General features: G+C 39.7%; 1 protein-coding gene across 5 annotated transcripts in view; it reads left to right on the forward strand.

The window, feature by feature from the left end:
- prkci (protein kinase C iota) overlaps positions 1-23,648 on the forward strand; it is an 82,959-nt gene extending 59,311 nt beyond the window's left edge. For all 5 annotated transcript variants that reach the window (XM_022250408.2, XM_022250407.2, XM_022250406.2 and 2 more), the window contains 4 exons: positions 2,118-2,197; positions 2,931-3,020; positions 3,704-3,819; positions 13,555-23,648. In XM_022250408.2, coding sequence (XP_022106100.1) covers positions 2,118-2,197; positions 2,931-3,020; positions 3,704-3,819; positions 13,555-13,642 — 374 coding nt within the window. In that variant the 3' untranslated portion in view covers positions 13,643-23,648. The remainder of the gene's footprint in view (positions 1-2,117; positions 2,198-2,930; positions 3,021-3,703; positions 3,820-13,554) is intronic.
- Positions 23,649-23,671: the final 23 nt, after the last annotated feature.

Below are 23,671 nucleotides of genomic sequence, written 5' to 3' on the forward strand. Positions count from 1 at the left end.
CGCATACTGCATGCTGGTGGTGCAGTCATATTTTCGTTGACATAACTCGAACCCCAGAGAATAAATGAAAATTCAATATGTCCAGATTTTGAGTTATTAAATAGAATTTCCCGAGTCGTGGAGTCAAACACTTACATAAACTGTGTACATACATGAAGTCATAACAAACTTTACTTGCTCTGCTATGATGGCAACATTTTTGTGATTATTTTCCCACTTTTTATTCATTCTCATGGTGTATTTTTTGCACACAAATTATCATTTTACTGAGAATTTTTGTTGTTACCTGAAGGTTTCAGTCTACTGCTAAATAAAAATCAACTTCGTAAGTGGTGCGTGTACCTAGTACTTTTGTTTAGCAAATTTCGTCTTTTTTGCCGATTGTGTTCAGTGTGACGTGCCACAGAATTTTGGGCTTCTTTTCACTTGGGTTTCTGATGACATCACTTTCTGTGGTCACATGGTTATTGGAAGGAGTCAGTGATTGGACTGTCCATGAGTTACAGAGTTATTTTTGTACATAAAATCGTATTCCTTTAGCGAGAAAAAGTCCACCAATGAGATAAAATGGTCTTTTGACTTAAGTACGTATCCCCGTCTGCATAACTTTTGATGGCCACTTGAAAAAAGGGCAAGAGCTGCTGCATGGCCCACACAGGACAATGATCCAGTCCACAAAAATTAGTTTTTGATGACTCAAAATTAATCTTTAATGGTAACACTCGTCCGCACTGTGCTTATATTAATTAGGACGGCACATGTAGTGGAATAATTGACGTACTGTACATGCTGTACTAACTCTTCAGAACACTGCTCAATGACCGTCGCCGTTGGATCGTCAGTGCTGCTGTGTGGCTTGTACGCTGGTGTGGCTTATAGGCCAACTTTAAATCTTAAATTGCCAATTTTTGCCTCTTGCGACCTATATCCCGCATGGCTTACATGTTTATTCTGAAAAATACGGTATGTGTACTGTGTACATGTATGTGCTACACACAGTACAGGCTTCATGTAGCAGCAGTGTCTGCCATGCCCAATCCAGTACAAGTAGCAACAGAACACTGAAACAAGTGTCACCAACTGATGAAGTTGCATCAAAATCAGGGTAGCAGCACTACTCAAACCACACAACAGAGGGCTGAATTTACTGATAAGGCCAAAGCAACTACATTGAAAAGGAAATCAACACAAGCCCTGAAGGATCATTTCCCACCAAAGCTAATGCATTCTGACGTAAAGTCTAGCTCTGGACATTCTCCGGCCCAATTACAGGAGTCACGTTAACGGGAGTTCATTGCTTATTCAGCTCACTCCAGACGAAGTTGTACGCCCTTTTCCTGAACTATAGCAACCAAATTGTTCATCAAATTAACCTGCTTCTATAGAGAGAAGAGCTGTGTGTTCATATCGTTCACAGAGAGTTAAATACAGTCCTAGAGGAGTTGCTTCTTAGATTTGTAACAGTAATTTGTACACAATTTTCTAGCTTAGGTGTATATGTCTAGCAGCGTCCAGAATTGTTCTCTGTTGAAGGTGTATTAATGCAGAAATGCCCTACATGTATGCTCTGTGCAAGCAGAAACATAAATGTGTAGTTTTAGTTTGAATTTCCCTGGGGGGTCGGGACATTGGCATTTAAGAAGACATTGTTTGGCACGGAAGGGTTGAGGATAAGACATGGGTGTCACTGTGGTCTGTATCAAAGGGAGTTGTTGATAACATAGTAGACAGTATCGTGGGAAAGTTACCTTGCACAAAGAATACCAATAGTTAATATATGTAATACTATTGGATAGTTTATAAAAAAGCATATAGTTTATGAAAAAAAGACTTAGCATGCATGTGGAAAAACTTCAGGTTACTATTGTGCAAGATCTGTTCATCAATCTTACGTATTTGCACGGGCAAATGAGCAAGCTTATTTGCTTCTTTAGCCCATCTTGACCTTGCAATACCATACAACTCATTCCTTATACATGTATGTACACAAATAGTGCTGCCTTTGGTACAAAATCTAATCAACTGATGAAAAGTGAGATTTTACCAAATGAGAGAAGGGATTTTCCTGATTTTTCTCTGGACAGTAGTTTTAATGTGGCAATGTATTCCTACTGCAGTGATCTTAGAGAAGCCAATCAGAATACCTCGTGCCCTGTCTGTCAAGGCTGCATCAGTGCTGAAAGGCTTCCTCAACAAGGTAAGACGTGGACTGTCATTCATTACAAGTACAAACAGTGACTTCTGCAACCAAGGGTTCAAGTCACTCCTTAGCTGAGTTTGGATTTGAATTTTCTGTTTGTAGACTCATGGAAGGACACTGGATACACAGCAGTTTGTGACCTAAACCTTACTCTTCCAAAATGTTCTACGAAACAGTTCTTTATACTTCACTTTGCACTGTATCTTTGTTTCTTTTAGTAAAGAAATAAATATGTACATTGCTGGTCTTAAATGTGCATATAAGACCAGCCAAGGAGAATGGATGCGACGAATGCCTGAGCTGCGGGCGAGGGCATTATCAGTGTTCAGTCTCCTGATCTGGTTTTAAATGTTAGTTTAAGACTGGCCAAGCACATGTTTATCCCATTCATAAATACCTTTTTAAGTCAGAGAGCCAAAAGAAGTCAATATATGACAGATTTTCAACGATTTTGTTGTAGAATTTTACTTTCATTTTCCCACACACCTGTGTCCATTTTTTTTATAGTTGTCCAAACGAATCTCCATGGCATGAACTATGAACTTGGCATGGACGTGGCAGTCAGAATCAATTAAACTGTCTTGTACCCAGGTGCCAGCATGAGATTTACGCAGTGGGCATTATCACTTCTCAGCGGGCATTATCAAATGTTAATACACAGTCAAGTTGCAAATTGTTGAGTAGGGAGACTGTCTGATGTATGTTATGAATGATCGTTTTCCCCCAACAGAACCCTATAGAACGTCTAGCCTGTCACCCACAGACAGGATTTTCTGATGTAACATCACATCCATTCTTCAAAACCATTGACTGGGAAAGGGTGAGCTTTTGTTTGTATTCTTTTTAACCCCTTCACGCCAGGAAGCGGCTATAGCCGCCGTAAAAATTGAGATTCTCAGCCCGCTTTTCAGCTATTATTCTCGGCCCACGCTCGAGCAAACACGGTGGAAGAAGGCAGACCCTGGCTCTTGTATATATGGTAATTGGCCTTTGTGTGTAGCCCAGAAATGAAAAGACCAATTTTGCATCATAATCACCAGCTTCACAATAGTCCCCACTTTGAAAAGAGGCAACGGGAATGTGAAAGGGTGAGTAGAGCCACATGCCACCGAACCATCAGCCTTTTCACCATGTAATTCAAAGCGTGCAGAGCACGCAGGGCCACAAACCGAGAATTTGCAGTTTGGCAGGTGGCCTTCGCGGCCAAGCGAGGCTGGAATTCTTGGAGTTGGCTTTCGGGAAGAAATTCCTGTCGTCAAGGGGTTAAGATGTGTTTTAACACAACAAATATAGAATATCTCCTGTAGTTTTGTCTATTTTAAAATGCAAGTCTGACAAATACTACATGAATGTAGTAACAAGCCAACAGGTTTACCATAAACATCTTCATGAAGAACAAATTGTTGCAAAATGTCTTGCCTCCAATGTTAACTCTTGCGTGGCATTGTTGGTTGAAAGCATCGGCTCAGGGTTTTTTTTTTTGGATTTGTATTCATTTTCTAGCTGGGGAGTCGTCAGGTGACCCCTCCCTACAAACCGCGTCTTGAGAGTGAACGTGACCTAGAACATTTTGACCCACAGTTTACAGAGGAACCTGTGCAGCTTACTCCAGATGATCAGTAAGTGATGCCATTTTTATATGGTCTTCATTTGTGTCAGGATGATTGTTTGGTGTTACGTAATTTTCGTCTGTTCCCGAAACTGGCACAATGCGCTGCTGACCTCTTTTCAATAGGAGCCAGATTAGCGTGCAGCAGTCATTGCTGCGGTGGTGGAGTGCTTTTGTCCCCAGTAGTAATCCGCTCGCACTGAATACCACAAACAGTGGCTCACTGTTTCCAAAAAAGGCTGGATTGTCTCCACAATCGACAGTGAAAAAATGTTGGTGATTCCCAGCAGCCTGGTCTTTGTTATGAGTACGGTCTTTTGTTAAAAGGTCCAGTTTCTTTTGTCTGATTTTGGATACCCTGGCTGCGCATGTAAAGAATACGTGTCCGAAAACAGACTCCCCGGCAGCAAGTGGTTAAGGTTGAAAACAATTTAGGAACTTGAAAATGTATATTTCTGAATGGAAAAAAGTATAGATAAGACTTGAAGCTATGCATGATGGAAGTACCAAGCTAGGTACAGGTAGGTTACACCATGTACAAGAAAATATCTCTTTTATGAGTGTGTGGTTCTGAGAAGAACCAATGGTGGACACTCAACATTCCGAACAGTATGCTCTGTTTGTCTTCAGGAGGGTGACTCCTGAAGATAAGGTCCCAGTTCCGGGCTCCCCGGCTCTGCATATGAAACCTATTTACTCCAAAATGGGTCGCCCGGCAGGGAGTGGTTAACGTACATTATCTGGTTTTACGTTTTTAATTAATTTCAAAACAATGAGGCCATTTCAACAGGTAGAACCCTTTTTGCCTATTGAAATGGCCTCGTTGTTTTAAAATTAATTTTAAAAGTTTGACTAGTCCATCAGTGATTAGTCCAATGGAAGAAGCTCCAGGTTAACTTTCTGCTTTTGTGCAGCGACCCTCGGTCACTTCCTTCATCACATCATGATTCACTGCAATTTGTACAAATATGTTTATATTCCAGGCAAAAAGAATATCATTTTAAGCCACTCTCTCCCAAATCAAAGTTACCATGGCCTTTGCTCACCAAAAATTCCCTCATTAGCTGTTGGAGACTGTACTATAGCTTGCCATTGCCAAACAAGAAGATGCACCCCCTCAAAAAAAAACTGGAGGGATGTGCTATGCAGATGCCTTCTCTTAAGTTGGGTAATTCTTGTAGTTTAATCAAATTTTGTATCACTAGCACAACAAACCCAAAGAACAAAAAAATAAAACTAAGGGACTTCAATGTCGTAGTGTCTTGATGAATATGCATAGTGCGCAACCTATGTAAATTAGGTTGACCCCTAGGGAGGGATAGCAGCATGGTGGAGAACAGTCACTAATAGAACATTTTGGAGACAAGATTCGTTCTGTATTCAATTCAACTTTATTGAGCTTGATCCGCCTTCATTAACACTACAATTGACAAATGAGGATGGAATGGGAAAATACAGGAAAGTCATGAATAATGTGGATGGATTGACTCTGATTTATCAGATCGAATTCGTGGGGAAATCGTCATGAAACTTAGTAGTAGTGATGTTAGTCAGGTTAAGTTATCAACCCACATGGTGATCTGAGCAATGTCGGCATTACGTGGCAGAGATCGCTGCGTGGCTTCAAGTTATATACCGTCGGCCGAGGGGTGAAAAATGCAGATCAGACATGAGCGTTGTTCCTACATTGTGCGGGACTGAGGTACAGGATATCTTCTTTTCACTAAGGGAAGAAGAGGGATCAGATGCATATGAAAAAGCAACAAAAATGCTGAGCAAACATTTTCAGCCAAAGATCAACGTGCTGTATGAGCAGTGTTCCTTCGGGAGCATGGCCCAGGAGGACGGCGACTTGATCAACAGTTCATTGTTAGGCTGCGGCAGTGGGCTGTTCGTTGCAATTTTCAAAATGCAGATGGGGGATCAAGCGATACAGGGCTAAGTGATAGAAGAATGCAAATCACACAAGATCCATTCCAAACTGTTGATCAAAGGCCAAGATTTAACTCTGGATGACCTGAGGACGATCGCAGCGACAGTTAAACTCACGGACAAGCAGACCGAGCAAATGGGAGTCACACCCGTGGAGAAAGCACCAGCATGAATGCTGTGCAACAAGGAACATGTAGACCCGGGACACGTAGACCACAGCATAGGAAGTGTTTTTGCTGCAGACGATCTGGACATTTTGCTAAGGATAGGAACTGCCCAGCAAAGAATAAGGAGTGTAACAAGTGTGGACTATGCAGATATTTTGATTTTTGCTGCAAGATGAAAGAGGAACCGGCAAAAGAAATGAGGGAAGAGAGTAAGGCCGATCTAATGGACAAAGGAAAAAAGCAGGAGGATTAGGACATTGGAAACTGAGTGGGTAAAATGGTCGGGATACTTCAAGGGTTAACACCGTGAACAATGAACATAACTCTGACTCGGATTATGTATTTCACGTAGGAAGTGTTGATATTAATCAGGTGAATTGTTGCTCCACAGACAAGTGAGTGTATTTGGGTAAGCAGAAGTTGCCCTAAATGTCATTGTTGATAGTGGAGTGTTGGTAAATATTATTGATTCAAAATTATGGGAAAGTTTAAAGAAGCCAAAGATTACATGTAAATCTGAGCAAACCACAAAGCTGCATGCGTATGGGACAGATAAACCACTAGATCTGTTAGGGAAATTTAGTACAGCAGTTGCCATGCAGGGTGATTGTACAAGTCGAGAAGTGGATGCTAATTTCTATGTACAACAGGGCATATTGAACATTGGAGTCAATTTGGTTGATGATGTGCATACAGACTACTGTACGCACATCAGAAAGGGTATCAGTTGAGTTTACTTACAGAGGGAGATGTGCAACCAGTTGATCAGAGAATGTGTAGAATACTGTATAGTATGAGCCAAAAGGTTAGTCATAAGTTAGTTAGATGAGCTAGAGTCGCTAGACATTATTGAGAAAGTGCAAAAACGAACCATGGGTCAGTTCGGTCATTGTCGTGCCAAAGCCCAGTGGAGATATTCGGTTGTGCGTAGACACGAGACAAGCCAACAAGGCAAACATTAGGGAGTGTTATCCTATCCCCATGGTTGATGAGATTTGTATAACATGAATGGGGCAGAAATGTTCAGTAAATTAGATTTGAAATACGGTTATCAAGTTGAATTGGATGATGAGTCACGTGACATCACAACATTCATGACACATATAATAAGGGGCTATCCACCCCCAGCTGAAGTGCACTCCCAATCAGCGAAAGAAAGACAGGTGGTTACAAGTGGGTTCTTGCACACGTTCTGCTTGTACGTAAAGACCATACATGCTGCAATAAGTTAGTTACACGTACTCAGTGTGCTCAACGTCAAACGCGCATATACTTGCGTGCCTCATGGCGTGCCTATGCAGTGAGTACCAAAAAAACCACGCCCTCTTTTGTTCCGCTCGGAGCGGATACAGGTACAAACGTTTAATGTTTGGGATCAGTGCAGTACCAGAGAAGTACTGTATCGACAAGTGATTGCACAAGTCCTCCATGACTGTGATGGTGTTCGGGATATTCAAGATGACATAGTTGTGTGTGGTAGGGACAAGCAAGAGCCTGACCAGAGGCTGAGACAGATCATGGAATGCCTGAAGGAAGTAGGACTGACTCTAAATGCAGACAAGTGTGAGTGTGCAACGCAAACGGTCACATTTATGGGACATGTATTGTCACATAGGGGCAAAGAACCAACAGAGGGATGAATTCGGCAATGAATAATGCCAAACAACCAACCAGTGTGGCTGAAGTGAAAAGTTTCTTGGGGTTAGTAAACTTCTCAGAGAGATACATCCCAAACTTGGCCACACTCACAGAACCACTGTGTAAACTAGTGAGGAAAAATGCACAGTTTTTGTGGGGCAAAGATCATTGTCTAACTGATGCTGACACTTTGGGCTATTTTAGAGTGGATGCTATAAAAGACCTAGTTGCTGACAGATGCAGGTGATGTGGGACTAGATGCTGCAAGAATACTAAGGCCAAACACAAGTTATTAGCTATGCTAGTCTATGCTGATTGATGTGGAGACCAGGCACTCTACAACAGAAAAAGAGGCATTAGCCCTAGTGGGGAGATGTGAGAAATTCCATGTCTATCTGTACAGGATAGAATTTGAGCTCGTCACTGATCACAAGCTACACATTTTAGATCAAGTATCGACCAGGTTGAGAAAATATCACAGACGCATTGTCGAGGCCGATGGACACAAACACCGCAGACAAGCAGCTGTAGGCAGAAGAATATGACTGTTTTGTGGCAAGGGAAGCATCCCCAGAGAAATGTCAATGAGAGAAGTCGAAGAAGAATTGAAGAGTGATGAGGAACTTACTGCTGTGCAAGGGTGTCTCATGGATGATCAATGGGAAAGATCCAGTGTAAACTTTCAGGCAGTAAGACATGAGCTGAGCTGTATTGGGCACCTAGTTGTTAAGGGAACCAGGATTGTCATTCCAAAGAAATTGAGAATGAGATGTGTCAAACTGACTCATCAGGGCCATTTTGGAACGAAGGAGACTCTAAGAACCAAAGTGTGGTGGCCTCAGATGGTAAAGGATGTTGAAACGTATGTAAGATCGTGTCATGAATGTCAAATTACTGGATTGATGCCCAATCCAGAGCCACTGAAGACCACATCACACCGATGAAACAGCAGCTTGGCAGGATTTGGCCATTGACCTGATGGGACCACTACTGTCGAAGCATTCTGTTTTTGTGGTAGTTGACTACTATAGTCGGTTTTATGAAGTGGAAACCGTGAAAGACAGACACTTCAAGTGAGTGCATCATTGAGGCTTTGGAGAACATGTTTAGTTGTTACAGCCTGCCAAGATCCATCACATCAGAAAATGGACCACAGTTTGGGCCTGAGATTGTTTAGAAGTATCCGAACGATAATGATATTAGACACAGAGCTGTAACACCCCTCCATCCAGCTGCAAATGGTGAGATTGGAAGACAGAGTAGATCACTGATGAAATGCATCAGCATTGCTATGGCTGAGTCTTGTGGCTTGAAGACAGAAATCTTTACTTACCTGTTTGCATATAGAGCCACGCCTCATGCAACCACAAGGGTGTCGCCGGCGGAACTGATGTTTGGCCGGAAACTGAAAACCAAACTTCCGTAGTTACATGTAGATGTTGACAGTCAAGGTCTTGACAAAGAAGTGAGAGACAGAGATACCACACAGAAATACAGAAAAAGTTATATATAGATAACAAGAGAGGAGCTGCAGATAGGGATCTCCAGCCAGGGGACACAGTTCTTGTAAAACAAGCTGTCAGGGTAAACTGACCACTCCGTTTAAGACAACTCCATATACCTTGGTCCCGAAGGAAGGGAATAGCATAACAGTACAATCTCCAGCAAGAGTGAGATACAAAAGAAACAGCACACATGTCAAAGAGTACAATACACCAGAGCATGACAACAATCCAGAAAATCCAAATGTTAAAGAATCCTCACTTTGAGGAGTTAGAAGGAGTTGGGAGGGAGTTAGACATTCAGAGTACGGATGAAAGTCAAAGTGGTTCTCAAACGCCAGACCGTGAGAGAAAAACAGGAAACCTCCCAAATAGTTGGAAGACTGTCTTATGACCAAGAGAATGCAAAGGGTCCAAAATAGTAAAAAAAAATCAAATACATCGCATCAAAGTTTGAAGTACTGAAGTTAAAAGTTTGTTGCAAAAGCCAAAATTCAATTGAAAAGATTGCATACTTACATGTAAAGCATGTTATGTGCATGTAAATGATTATAGAAATTCCAACTAAAATAATTAATGTTGACTTTTGAAAAGGACATAATGTGTGGTACAGTGTATGATCCATGAGCATAAACCCTTCATTTGCAACTATAAATTTATCTTTTGGGATGGTAGTGGATAGATTGTGAAACCTGAGTCATTCCTGACTTTCTCATCCTTACTTAAAGCAAAAGTGATGAGAAAGTATGGATTCCATCAATCACTTGGCACAGGAAAAGGATAAAGAAGAAGGTTTGACCGTTGCAAGTTTGAATGGTGAAGTATTAGTTTTATCAACGGAGTGTATGCCAAAAAAGTTAACTTCTGTACACTGTACCCCTGTACATCTATAATCTTGATCATTCACCCTGCCTTATTTAAGTTTCTCTATTTCACTGGGATAATTATGTTTGCTTGAATCTAAAAAAAAGGGGCAGCTGTAGTGTCTCGATGAATATGCATAGTGCATGACCTCTGTGAATTAGGTTGACCTCTAGGAAGATGGTTTATTATGGGATAGCAGCATGGTGGAGAACCGACACTAATAAACTGCTTTGGAGATAAGATTTGTTCTGTATTCATTTCGACTTTATTGAGTTTGATCTGCCTTCATTAATACTACAAATGTATTTTATGTGTTTCCTTGTCATATTCATCAGTACCTTTTGGGGGAATTTATTGAAATAATGAGCTCACTAAACAGCTGCTTCGCCAAGGGAACTTGAACAGAGCTGTAGACTGGGTTACCGAAAGTTTGCACAAGGAAAACAAATTCAATGGAAAACAACTTTCGTCTTTGCAGTCAGTCTGCAGTGCATGTAAAAGCTGGTCATTATATTTGCTATGTATGCACGGTTTTCCATGTAGTAGGCACTAGTAATGAATATTCATGACTTGGGCAGCATCCAGAAATCCATTTATTTCACCTATTTTTATTGAGTTTTATGCCAAAATGACGTGTTTGTGATGGACAGATAACTGTAGATTACTTTCAGGAGCCATCTGGAGACAATTAGTTAGTGTAAAAGGACGATAAATATACGACTGCAAACCGATGAAATTTGCGTTACAAAACTTGCTAAAAACACACTCTTTTCTGTGGTACCACATCAAAATCCCCCCCCCAAAAAAACAAAATAAAGAGACCAGGTCTCACTCTTCCAAAGTCAGATAATTTGGTGACAGCTTACAGTTTGCCTGGGTCAGGATACCTTGATTTCTCAGCTTATCCCCAGAAACTAATGGTCCAACATTGAAGTGCCCCATCATAATGGTTTTTTCAAGAACAGATACTTCCTTTTCAGAAAGAATTTCAATTATATTTTGTGCAAAAATAAAGCTTTCTTTTCAAAACAAGTACCAGTTCAGTGTAAAAAAGGCATTCTTGCAAGTTGATGTGTTTGCCCAACACCAAGGAACAAAATCAACAACCATGTATAAAACACAAGAGACAAGCTCACATAGTTTTTCCAATAAATAGTTTTTCTCAATCAACAAAATGACATGCAAGTTGTTGAAAATTCTATAAATGAAAAGGAAACTTCACACAGCACACCGTAACAAATCAGCTACTGTATGATTGAGACACATGTGATGTATGGAGCACCAATAAAAAAAAATTGTCAGTGCTTTTTCAGAACAAGAAAACTTACTGCAAAAAAATGGCATGTATATTGAAAGGAGCATACCTTGTAAAATCCCTTTTCTGATACTGATACATGCTGGTACATGTAATATTTATATGTAATATATAAAGCTTAATCTGCTTTATGGAAAGCTACCATCCCTTCGAGCAGTGTTTACATTTCAACGTTGACTGGCAAACAAAACTTGCGACAATCCTTCTTTATGCAAGCAATGCGAGGTGGTGGCACATGGTCATCGGCCGGTGAGTCTCATGCCATGCCTGTCAATATACAATGAGTGTGTAGAGGTTGGTGGAAAGTTTCCTTCATAAACAATGCATGACAGGTGATGAGTTCATTGCAGTGCTAGTGACAGCAACACATTCGCCATTACATGCAGCCTTTCAGACTACAACGAAAATATCCCAGTACCTCCCCAACGACTGCCCTTTTGTTGGTTTCTCTTCTGGGGGTTCAGGATTTCCTCTTGGTAGGCGTTATTCCCCCACAAAACACTGTATTACATTTGAGTATTAAGGCATTTAGACCTAACTTAAATCTGATTGTTGTAATGACAGTGGAGTTGGAAGGGTTGAAGCTTGTCAAGTTCTTATAAGACTCACCTGCATTTTTATTTTGAGTTATTGTGATTAACAGGTTAATAGAAAGCTACATTTTGTACATGATAAAGGCGATATGCACATTAAGGATTAATGCTTGTGAGTTTAAACAAATTCAGTATAGTGAATTCTTGCTGTGATGGAATGCACTGTATATTGTGTAACACGTTTCTGGAAAAGTTTAAACATGGTTCAATGTTTATTTGGTATTTGACCTTGCAGCAAATGAACGAATAATAAGAAAACAAAATAAAGAAAATATCATTATAAAATGACATTTAAGAAGATATAAATGGCTGCTGAACCCCAAGCTGAATTTGTGTCTAAATTAATAATGTGCTTTATTTATGTGTTCGTGTACCATCTCTCCAGGCCTACCTGGAGAACGGAATTCTCTCATGCAGAGTCATTTGTTTCCAATGAATGGTATGAACGGGAAAAGCAACCATCACGTGGCCATGAAAAATCCCCTTAAAGAAGTAAAATAAAAAAAGAAAAATGCTAGCTGTACATGTAGCACCTTTATCATGTTTGTGCATTTGTCATGGCCACACATGCATTTGTCATGGCTGCATGCACAAAATATGGCAAAAATGCCCCAAATGGTGTGAAATCTCGCAACGAAAAATACTTCTGAAAAAATAAAATGGATACTCAACACAAGTTAAAGCCCTAACCAAACTCAAAACATATCTTATTTCCAAATATACGGACACATTTTGATGATTTTGTTTGTCTGGGTAACAGAGCAATTTTACCCCTATATGACAACCTGTCTTGCGCTGATGATATATCATAGAAAAATGGAAAAAAATCTCACCGATTTTTATATCATTATACTTTGAAGAAATGAGCAATATACTTACCACACTATCTTGGGCATCAGGTGTACAGCGTTTTAAAACGTGTAGTTGGAAAAGCACCCGGCGAACTCTCGAAAATCCTCGCGCAAGTCTCGCAGCGAAACTGTGTGGAGAGAACTGCAAATAAATATCGTGCAGTGACCTCATTATCCTTGCCACTGCAGACTGACTGTTGTAAACTAAAATGGGAAGTGGGTAATTTTAGCTGGGCAGCCTACCTGGAAACATCTTTCATGGAGAACACTGCTCTGGGAATTCATAGAAGTTGAATGCATTTCTAATTTTGCAGATATTACCCATTATACCCAGAATGCTTCATGATTTTTAACTAAATTTGCTTTTGTGGAAGAATGGAACATTCTTTAAGTGGCTTAACTACCTATCTGTGGTTTGTTGGGGCGACTGAGTAGGCCCAAAATACCATGTCCTGACAATGAGGAAGTGTCATATTTGGTGATAAGTTAGTGGTTGCATCTTGAAAATAATAGATAACTTTACCACTGTTTACCTTGGCTAAACTATGTCCCACACTTTGAAAGTAAGATGTAATGTGATTAAAACTAGGTACTGTTGGAGTTACAAATATGTTGTTGATTTTAAAGGAACCGAAGATCTTATTGTAACCAAGAGACATTCTTCTATTCTTATGGGATTTAGAGTGAAAAAAAATTAACGAAGACAAGAGTGATCCAAACAGCTCATTAATATTTTTTATTTCCACATAATATATGAATTGGCATATGTTGAAACAAAATGGGGAGGCTTCACTTCACAGCACATCCCTGTCACAAAATGAAGCAGCCAATCACTGCCATGCTTTTGATATTTTTGTTCTGGTTTTTGTTTCTTGTCCACTAGGAGGATGGTCAGTCGCATTGACCAGTCAGAGTTTGAGGGATTTGAATATGTTAATCCTCTACTGATGTCTGGTGAAGAGTGCGTCTAGTCAGACACATACAGATGGCTAGTCATGGGTTTATCCAGCCTTGGGCTCCACTTCTGTGCTTCCAGTGTGTTCATCTCCATATTTAAGAGTTCAGGAAGTGTTAACATCAAGTTGTTCTACAAATCTTGATGCCTTTGGAATAATTTCCAAATGGCCAGTGTGTGATTGCCATCAAGTTCTTTGATTAGCTGGAGTGTTTCAAGGAGCTGTATCGCAAAGTTTTAATTCAAGAATGAACAATCTCAAGAGTAATTTACGTTTGACCTTTATGCAAATAATTTAAGTAGCATGGCAGACTATGAAACCCTTGATAATGTGTGAACATCTGTACTACATTATTCAGTTTTTAACTTATAAAATAAATAGTTAATTTGTAGGGTATTATCAGTTAGTTCATTTCTCAAGTCTCGTAGTCCTTTCTGTATTATGATGAACTTGTGCTTTCTCTGGGAATTTTATAGAGGGCACTGTTGGGCCACTCACAAGTGCCAAATAAAGACATTTTTGTTTCACTGCACTGGTAGCCCATTCCAAATTCTGCATACCATTAATTAAAGTTGATGGTACTTGGTATGAAAAGGTTGTCAGAAGTGCTTTTTGTTTTGAATCTCCCCGGATGAAGTGGTTTTAGATCACAACACCATTGTGCAAAGTGCACAAGTAGTAACTATGGAATACCCAATGTATTCTTTAAGGAAACCACATACCAGAGAGCATCAAAAGCTGCAAATAATTGTGACGAAAACACTTGCAGTGTAGTTTGCATTGGTGAAGTTGTAAGCATGTAATGTTGATATTCAAAACGAACCTGACTTTAAAGGTTAACAGAAATTGAAAACATTTAGTTCATAAAGTATTTCAAAATAGCAATAATTGTGTACCCATTTAAAAAACATTATAAATTCAATGTTTATGCCATTAATCGTGACCCCAAAATGAATAAAAAGTGTGTCGGTTCAAGGTACAAATTAAAAGACACAATCCTACCGTGTATTTCTTGAACTGAGACAGGGTTTGCCTGGGGGCCAAGCTACATCAAGCTAAACGTGGTCTATTGCAAGCGTGCGATTCTGCATGTACTGTGTGCAATCATGCAATGTACATGTACACTGTACATGTCGGTGTTCTGCCGATGACGTCATCAAATCAGCCTGGGAGCGCAAACGGCCAAAAGGGGATTTTTTGTGGGAGGGGAAACGCAGGATCTTTTTATTCATTTTGGGGTCACAATTAATGGGGTAAATGTTGAATTGATGATGTTTTCGAAATGGTTACGTAGTTATTGATATTTTGAAATACTTGAATACATGAACTAAATGTTCTCAATTTCTGTTAACCTTTAATTGCAGTTCGTCTCACATGCCATAATGAAAGCATGGAGACATTTTGAAATTGCTATTATTGAAGGTTTTCAGGTTAGTGAGTTTGAACTTGACTCTTGTCAATGTATTGCTTCTGATGCACCCATACCTGCATAATTCTTGTAAAAAATAATGGCTTAATGGCAATTTAATATTAATATTTCCACTGGGAAACAATACATGTAGTGCATTTATGTATTAGAGGTGGATATTCAAGTAAACATGTTGGAGGCCATCATTGTGCTCAATAGCTCACATTTCACTGTATTCTTGCTGATGTAAAAAAAAGAGCACTGGCAAATTCATATGTACATGTTCTCTGGTGTCATCTGAAACAAATCACTGAGTATTCATTGTTCAAAAACGTTAATGATAATGCTTGAATTGTAAATGATTATGTATTCCAGTATGAACTAAAGGCATTTGACGGTGCTTTGCTGGTTGACTTAAAAAGTCATATTCCTATCTTGAAACATACATCTTAATACTCTTCATTCAGTATAAATTAATAGTATTCATGGTTGTGATATTGGAAAGCCATTATGGATGTTCGCCTTCATCAGTGTCACTTTTGACAAATAGCATTGGACTTAAATCCGCCATTGAAAGCAACTCTCAAGTGGATCGCAAAAAGTCTTTTTATAGTAAAAGTACTTGGAAAGTAAAAACGTGAAAAAAGGTGTGGCTGTGACATGGGTTGGGTAGGTCTTCCCTAGTTAAGGGAACAATTTCTTTGTTTACAAAATTCCAGACCAAGTTTTGAGGACAAAAGTTTGTCCTCGGCATTTTCGGTCCTCACGATATGGGTAAAAAGACAAGTGTAAGCTGCCACAACTACAGTACAAGTATGTGTGTACATCTGAGGGCATAGACTGGTACATTGTGTTGGATGTCGCAATTGATGTTCAGATGCTCAGATGCCATGACAAGCAGCTTGAATGCAATTTGTAATACACCTGTACCATGAAATCCTTGTTAGAGTGCATAAATCAATAGAAACATGCATCACATTGTGAGGGGGGTCAACACAGTGCAACTCTGTTACATGCATGTAGCAAATCTTGCAACTCTCCTTTTCAGCACATGGGATGCCATTTCTCAAATTTCCCTTAGGAATGTTCATCAACTGTCATCAATCTGAGGTACTGGATGTCCTATTTTCAAAATGCTGAAGCCAGAAAAGTGGTGTTTAGTTGGTGATGTTGACCCACAAGCTGGAAATACACATTGGCGAGGGAGGTTAACTGTGTGTGAATTGCTCATATCACAATTCTAACAAGTTTGTGGTTCAGGGTTGTTCCTATCTTATCTATGAGAGCAGCTTCAATAAAGTGAAAAAGTGATGCAGCCTGTGGGACAAGTGAAGTCTTTTTTGTGAGGGGCCTTCCTAGGCCTTATCAAGTTAAATATTGTACTGTATTTTTTTAATATGCAAGTCCCATTGTGAAAACAGTGACAATAAATAGGTGAAATTTAAGCTTATCAATTGCTATGTTCTCTTGAGAGTACTGTGCCTGGGTGGCCTCATATTGCAGCCATGAATATTTATTCACACCCAGTGTGGCTACCAGTTCTTTTGGGCCTCCATGTATGGCTACTAGGGCTATGCTGTAAGCAATGTTACATAGCCTCAGTCAGTTACATGTGTGTGTGTGTGTGGCTTCAACCTGTCCACTTTGGCTAACAGCAGCCCTCCTCTGCTCCTAATTGTGGCTGAAGACATTGCTCTTGTGTGGCCTTCATTTATGTGTGACTTTCCCTTTACCCTAAATGAGTCTGGTTATTTTGGCGGGGGAAGGGGATTCTTCCCCTTGAGAACTCAGCTGCGTCGCTCACATTTTTTAAAAACTTAATATACATGTACCACTCCTAATCATTACAAATGCAAATTTGAACTGTTTTTATAGTCATTTGAAGTTCAAGGCTACAAGTGTGCCAGCCAGGGCGTAATGAGCACTGCATTGGAAAAGTATACGTGTATATGTACATTCTTGGTTGATCTCTCTTAGAAAAATGTGCGCTGTGTCAGAATGGTATGTTTGAATTTGTTCAACCCCCCTCCCCCTTAGGGTTAAAGCCTCTGTTGGGCCAGTTCAACCATGGTGCTATTATACACAAGGAGTAAGCACATACAGAGATCAAAAGAGTCAATGATGGCCACTGCCAGCACTGCACGTGCTGTACGGACAAAACAAATTATGTGCCGCTTGTGGGCTACAAGGAACGCTCAGAGTTGCATTTGCAAAGGATCGTGGGTACCGCGCATGTGTGTCCGTAACACTACATTCAACATAGCCGCCAAGAGACGGAAACCACCACCATTGGAGACTTAAATTTTAATAATTTTAGTGCTTGTTCTGATATTTCAATGACAATGAAAGTCTGGTTACGTCTTTAACATCCCCAAACGTCTCTCTTAACAATTAACAGAGTTACTAACTATTACAAATTCTCCAAAACTACACAAGAAAACTGAGAGAATGTAGCTTGTCCAGAGGAAAATTTAAAAAACACAAAAACACGGGAGGATTTGTTGTCCTTTCTGTCATTGGCCACAACTGTCTCAGCATGAAACCTCACCATGTTCTCAAATGCATTTCTGTGGCTTGTTTCCACCTTCTTATAACCTTAGGAACCACTAGGCTGGGGACTTATGATATAAATATCACAGTTTATATTTTGGGTATTTGTTCTCTACCGCCAGAACCGCAAAATGTTATACCTGACTTTAAAAATTTCTGACTTTTGCCAAATAACCACCACGAATTAGGACTTTCCGAGCGCATCTGCGGGTATCACTCACTGACTCCTGAGAATTACTGAAGAGAACTGCGCACCTTCTTCGTGCATCTTTTCCACTATTCATTTACTCTAGTATGCCACAGCGAAACACAGTGAGTCTGTGGGTTACCAGCTACCCGGCGGTGGTGATCACTGTGTATAAAGAATGTCTAGGGTCTTCAACACTGGGGCTGGTAACCGGACTCAGTCTGTGGAGCCGACTGGAGCAGTTAATGGGAATACGGTCTGTAGGGACTTCCTTCTAACTCCTTGTGTTTAATGGCTCCATGGTTAGACATGACAGCCACAAGTCTGTTTTGGCTACTGCCTTTCTATATCAGTGGCTCAAAGGTGTTTGTGTGGCTGTGATTCATGGTAGCCAGTAATTCATATTGGTCACTTTGTGGCACCCACCTCCAATCCTTTGGTCACTCCATCAAGGCTTCTTTGTTTTCATTTTAAATGTGCAAATTACCACCAGTATCTTGTTCCCTTATTCCACACAAGCCAGAGTGTGTTATATTCCTCCATGTTTTGTGTACATTTACATATTCATGCACAGCAGCAGAAGTTACTGCAGGTATTCCATTTATCAATTATTCATCAATTTTATGTTATATCAAGCATGGGGTGTTTTTGTCTTGGTTTTTTTTTTTGTTCTTTTTGGGGAGGGGCTGTTTTTGTTTTTAATTATTGCAATCCAAAATTCAAGCAGTGAGGAGGAATGGCCGCACTCTCTGCCATTGCCGCCTCCTCTACATTAACACTTTCTCAAGAAAATGTAAACCGTAATTGGGCTGGCAGTAAAATATTGTATGAAGGTAAAAATCATAGTAATAAATGCTAGAAGAGTCACTGTATGTAGAAATGCGGGCTTGAGATGAAAAGCATTTGTGCATAATGTTGTTTGTCCCTGATTGTTGGGTGGTGGGTGGAGCTAATAATGTTGAAGTGTTTGTGTGTGCTTGTGGGTGCATGTGAAATTGAAATGTAATCGGTGCAGCTATTTCTGAAAGCAACAATTCGATATTAGCTTTTTACAGTGTTGCTCTTGAGGAAGTACTTTAAGCTGTGGTGCCAAAGCCAGAGTCAAGATTTCAAAAATGCATTACACCAAAAATTCCCACCAAACATTACAGGGTAATGTTACAGCCCATTTCCTTATCATAAAAACCCTTAAAGAGCCAGGTTGTTCGCTCCAGCCAGGAGCCAAGAATCCATGCGCAAGTCAAATACTAGTCAATTTACTGCTCTTCCCAAACAGCATGTAAATTCACTGGTGCCTTTGCAGGGTGCATTTGGTTATTCAAATTGATTATTGGACAACAATTCGTAGTATTTGTGAAACTAACTTGGCATGTGATGAACTCTGAATAAACTTAATTTCCCATAGAATGTTAAAGCAATATGATGGGTAACTATTTGGTTCAAGAATCACATTCCCAGTGTACTTCCCAATAGCAACTATAAAATGTAAATGGCTGTTGCCTGCCAGGATTTTTCTGCAGGGGACCACTTTTTTCAAGGAGAAGTTGGGGGAAATCACTCATTGGCTATGAATTGATAAACCTTCAACAGCTGCAGAGGCTCAGTTTTACGGTGGCGGTTTTTGTTTTGTATTTAAGAAAAACTGTAATTTTCATCCCCCTTCATCTCTTATTTCTTCATCTCTTTCTCTTTCTTGCCCCCATTTTGCCTTTTTTATTTTTCAATGTGACCCCCCTCCCCACAGCTTCCATGAAAATGTATACTGTCATGATTTACAGACATGACAGCTTGTTGCTAAATGTGCTTCAAATGTAGACTGTAAACAAGGGGCTTGGACATGATTACTATCAGCTTGCACATAACCTAAACGTTAATAGGTCCAAGCCAGATTAACTGTTGCAACTTATTTGAGATCCGCTAGCCTGCGTACACTGTCGTAACTACAGATGCCTGTTCCCCCCCCCACCCCCATTTGAAATCAGTGAATAATCTCTCTGAAAATGCAGGTGCAGCTTATTTTTCTTGTGGTGCCCTCTTGACAAAATGTGAGGCCCCCCCCCTCGACATTTAGCCCTAGTTATGCCACTGCCTCTATACCTGCATACATTTAGAATTTAATATTGTGAAATTGGTTGCCATTAATTGAAAACGAAATGAATATATGTAGTGAAAATCACCTATTTGAGTTGATGATAGGACACTACTATAAAGAATGAATATTATGCTAAATTGAGTGCAATGGTAGACAGAGATATAAAACTTGAAAGTGCATATTCTCAATTCCAATTACAGGTGCCACTGGATTGCCCAAATCACTCTAATCTGAGTGTCATACTTTAAAGTAAAATTGGCCTATACAAAAGTCTGATGTAGCAAACATGTTGACTATGGACAAGTAAATATGACTTCTGACTAGTATTCTTGAACAAAGATGTTAACAACTGGGAGGACCTGTCAACGTAGGGCTGGGTAGCTCAGTTGGTAGAACACTGATGCTTCATTCTAGTGGTTACAGGTTCTTATTCCCCTTCACTCATTTTGTTCTTTTGTACAAAATAAATGCCCTGAAATCTTTGACCCTGTAACCCTAGTGGCACTATGGCCCCTCCTATACATTTTCTATGATATTGTTGACATGCATTTTTTTATAGTGCTGAGCCTTCAGGTATTTTTATTGATGTCTTGCACTCATTTTGACAGCATGTGTGAACATTTGATATACTGTTTTTGCAAAATACCCATTTTTTTAGATAAGTCAACCAAAAATTGTAACTTTACACAGTGATGTACTCAATGTAGAAGCTAACATGTTTGGAAGCTTGAGGTATAAACTACCATAAAAAACCCTATGTTGGATTGCATTGAAACTTGACAGATGTATGTATAATAGATTGTACATCTTTGCATGCAGGGCTTCAAAAAGATAAATCACGGGACAGTCTAGATTTTTGTTTTATGAGTGGTAAGCCTCCCCTCTCTGCCTGGCTGTGAGGTCAGAAAACTGTCTCTTTAGGGTTAAACAGGTCATTTACCTAAAGTCGTGTTCATGTAGCAGTCTGATGTGTTGGTAGGGGAGGTAAAAGAGACAAACTCTGAACCAACACATGGTGTAAAATAAGATTTTATATAGTTGCAATCTGTCTTTCCCTCACCAAGCGAGAAATTTGTTGTGTTTAAGTAGATTGTTAAAACAGTGGGTTCGTTTGCAGTTATGGAATTAAAGTGCTGGAAAAATCATGTTTATTTAAAATAGGGAAACTTAGTGTTGCAGATTGTACATTCATGGTGAGCTTTGTTGCAAAGTGCCTTGGTAAGAATAATGCTGACAGTTATATTATTGGTGCCATTTTTGCCAGATGAGAACGTAATAAGTCTATCATTAATGTATATATAACATCATGTCCCAATTCATCATTACATTTGTGTCAGAAACAAATCCAACAATTCCTACTTTTCTTTTCATTTTTAACTCCTTCATTCGTATGTATAACGAGCATCTACACGTACTCTTGACTCTAGATTAAAAAATCAGAGATTTGATTCCTGCTGGTGATTCTGGAGCCCATCCCCGAAATTCTCTTCTAGTTAATGCAGTGTGTTCGTACTTACCCAGTGCTTACCTCTGCTTGTTTAAAGCAATGGACATTTCAACATGTTTCTGGCCTTTGTTGGAGAACTTACTTGACTAGAAATATTTTTCCACTACTTGATGCAAGTGTTCTGAACAGTTTACACCTGTGTCAACTTGCTTTCACATTCTTTGACTGAGCCACCACGTTGAGGGTGATTTATGGAATGCTTCCCCAGGTACTGTAACTGGCTCAAGGTGTCACTAAAGTAAGTACAGGAAGTCAAATGAAAGTTATATCAAATTTGGTTGAAGTTGCACAGATAAACATTGGGTAAGTGGTTAAACACACTGACTGTAAAAGAGAACATCTCTCAGTTTCATATTGGCTAGTGTACAACTTGGGATTCTTCATGATTTCATGGACTTCCGGCTAAGGTCTCGGGTCGCACTCATCGGTGCTTTAAGTTTCCCACCAAAGTCTAATGATCTTAAAATCTAGGTGATACCACCACTCCAGTGGTATTTTTGGAATTTGTTTTAGAATTTGGTAATGGTTTACAAACACTAAATTGGTTTGACGCTGTACAGAAGCATGCCCAATAGTGCCAGTGACAATTTTCTTGTACATGAACACCCTCCAGAGTATTGACACAGGTGAATTCAACAGCTGAGATTCAAACCTTAGTTTGGAAATTGGCAACTTCAAAGAAGCACACTGCATATAGGGCATCTGACAAAAGTAAAAGGTTGTTTATTTTGCGCCACCTTGATACCCATTTTCATAAACCAGGGAGAGGTATTTATCTTTGTAGCACGGGTGTGAGTTGACACTTAAAATTAAAACTTTGTTTTTGGAACTCATTTTAGATGAGATACTGGTATTTTGACATGATTGGTAAGATTATGGTTTGGTTTGACTATTCTGTCCATACTCAAGTGCAATGGTCAACGTAACTGGAATTTACTGCATTGTAGCTGATATTTGCATGTTGAACAGTTGTTCAGTGTAGTGAGTGGATGTTAATCCAATCTACATTCATATATTCTTTTGCATGAGTATGAACCAGCCTTTAGGGTTTGTAGGGGGTAGTGCCATCCTCTTCCTTAATTACATGTATTTGGAACGAGGTCCAGTTATATGCTGACATAACTGATGGAGACAAATCTTGTTGCTTTCATTTTGCATATATATGTGTGCATCAAATTACACTCTCAACTCACTGCCAGGTACTTGTCAATCTGTGTATGCCACTCTTTGCAGATAAATAGAACCATGACAAAAAGCATATTCCTTCTCATTGTTCGCTTGTATTGAAACTACATGTACTTGTGATAAATTTGACGACACTGATCCAAAGCACATGTATGTCAATCTCTGGATTACTTGCTTCTAGCACATGAGATGCAAGTCATTCTTACCCACATAAGTTCCATAATGAACCCTCTTTGACTTGTCAATCATCTTTCGTGTTCGAAATGGATTGCTCTCTGTGGCTGTGCTGATTACTTTTGCACACTAATGGTGAAAAACGAAAGCCACAAATGTATCCAATTTATAAATGGCCTAAAATCAAAGGTGGTGGGAGGTGTGACATTGGCAGTGGCTGTGTTTGAGCATGCTATTCATGCACAGATGTATGCAAGCATCACACCTGGTTATGTCAAGGTGGCAGAAGGGTAAACATGTTTCGCTGTCCCCATTAATGGGGGCCACAGCATCAGGTGGTGGGGGCCACATCACAAGAACAAAATATGTTTTTTAAGCTTATGCTTTTTTACTGAGGGGGTACCCCTTGACAGGCCGGCTTTGCATGCTGTGATCTGAAAGTAATGAGCATGCAAAATTTTCCAGCATCGAGTATCAAGAGTATAACCACTGCTTCAATGTCATGTGGTGTTCTCTGGCAAATATATTTACAGGAGGGGGGCAAGTTACCCAAAATAGTGGTTAAAATGTAACATACAAACTGGACATGGATTTGCTTTATTGGGTCTAATCGCTGAGAATTGACTAAGTAACTGGCTACTGGTGTTGGGTGTTCATTAGCTTAAGGAATCCTGGCACTTCCTGTTAGCAGTTAATTCCAGGGCATTAATCAAGGCATGGATAAGTACTGGTACCCAAATGGTGCAGCAAGGATTACATTCTCAACAACAGTCAATTTTTAATAAATTGTGTACCTTTTTTTGGTAATTGCATGGAGCAAATGGATGGAGTACAAAATCAAATTCTGGGGTAAGGAATGAATGTGTGTGCATTATTTTGAAGTGTGAATAAAACTCAACTTTGCCAGCCTGTGAATAATGGAACCAACTGTCAATTTATCA

Source organism: Acanthaster planci, linkage group LG16, assembly GCF_054643075.1.
Source record: "Acanthaster planci isolate LZ-2023a linkage group LG16, COTS_SCS, whole genome shotgun sequence".
NCBI lineage: Eukaryota > Metazoa > Echinodermata > Asteroidea > Valvatida > Acanthasteridae > Acanthaster > Acanthaster planci.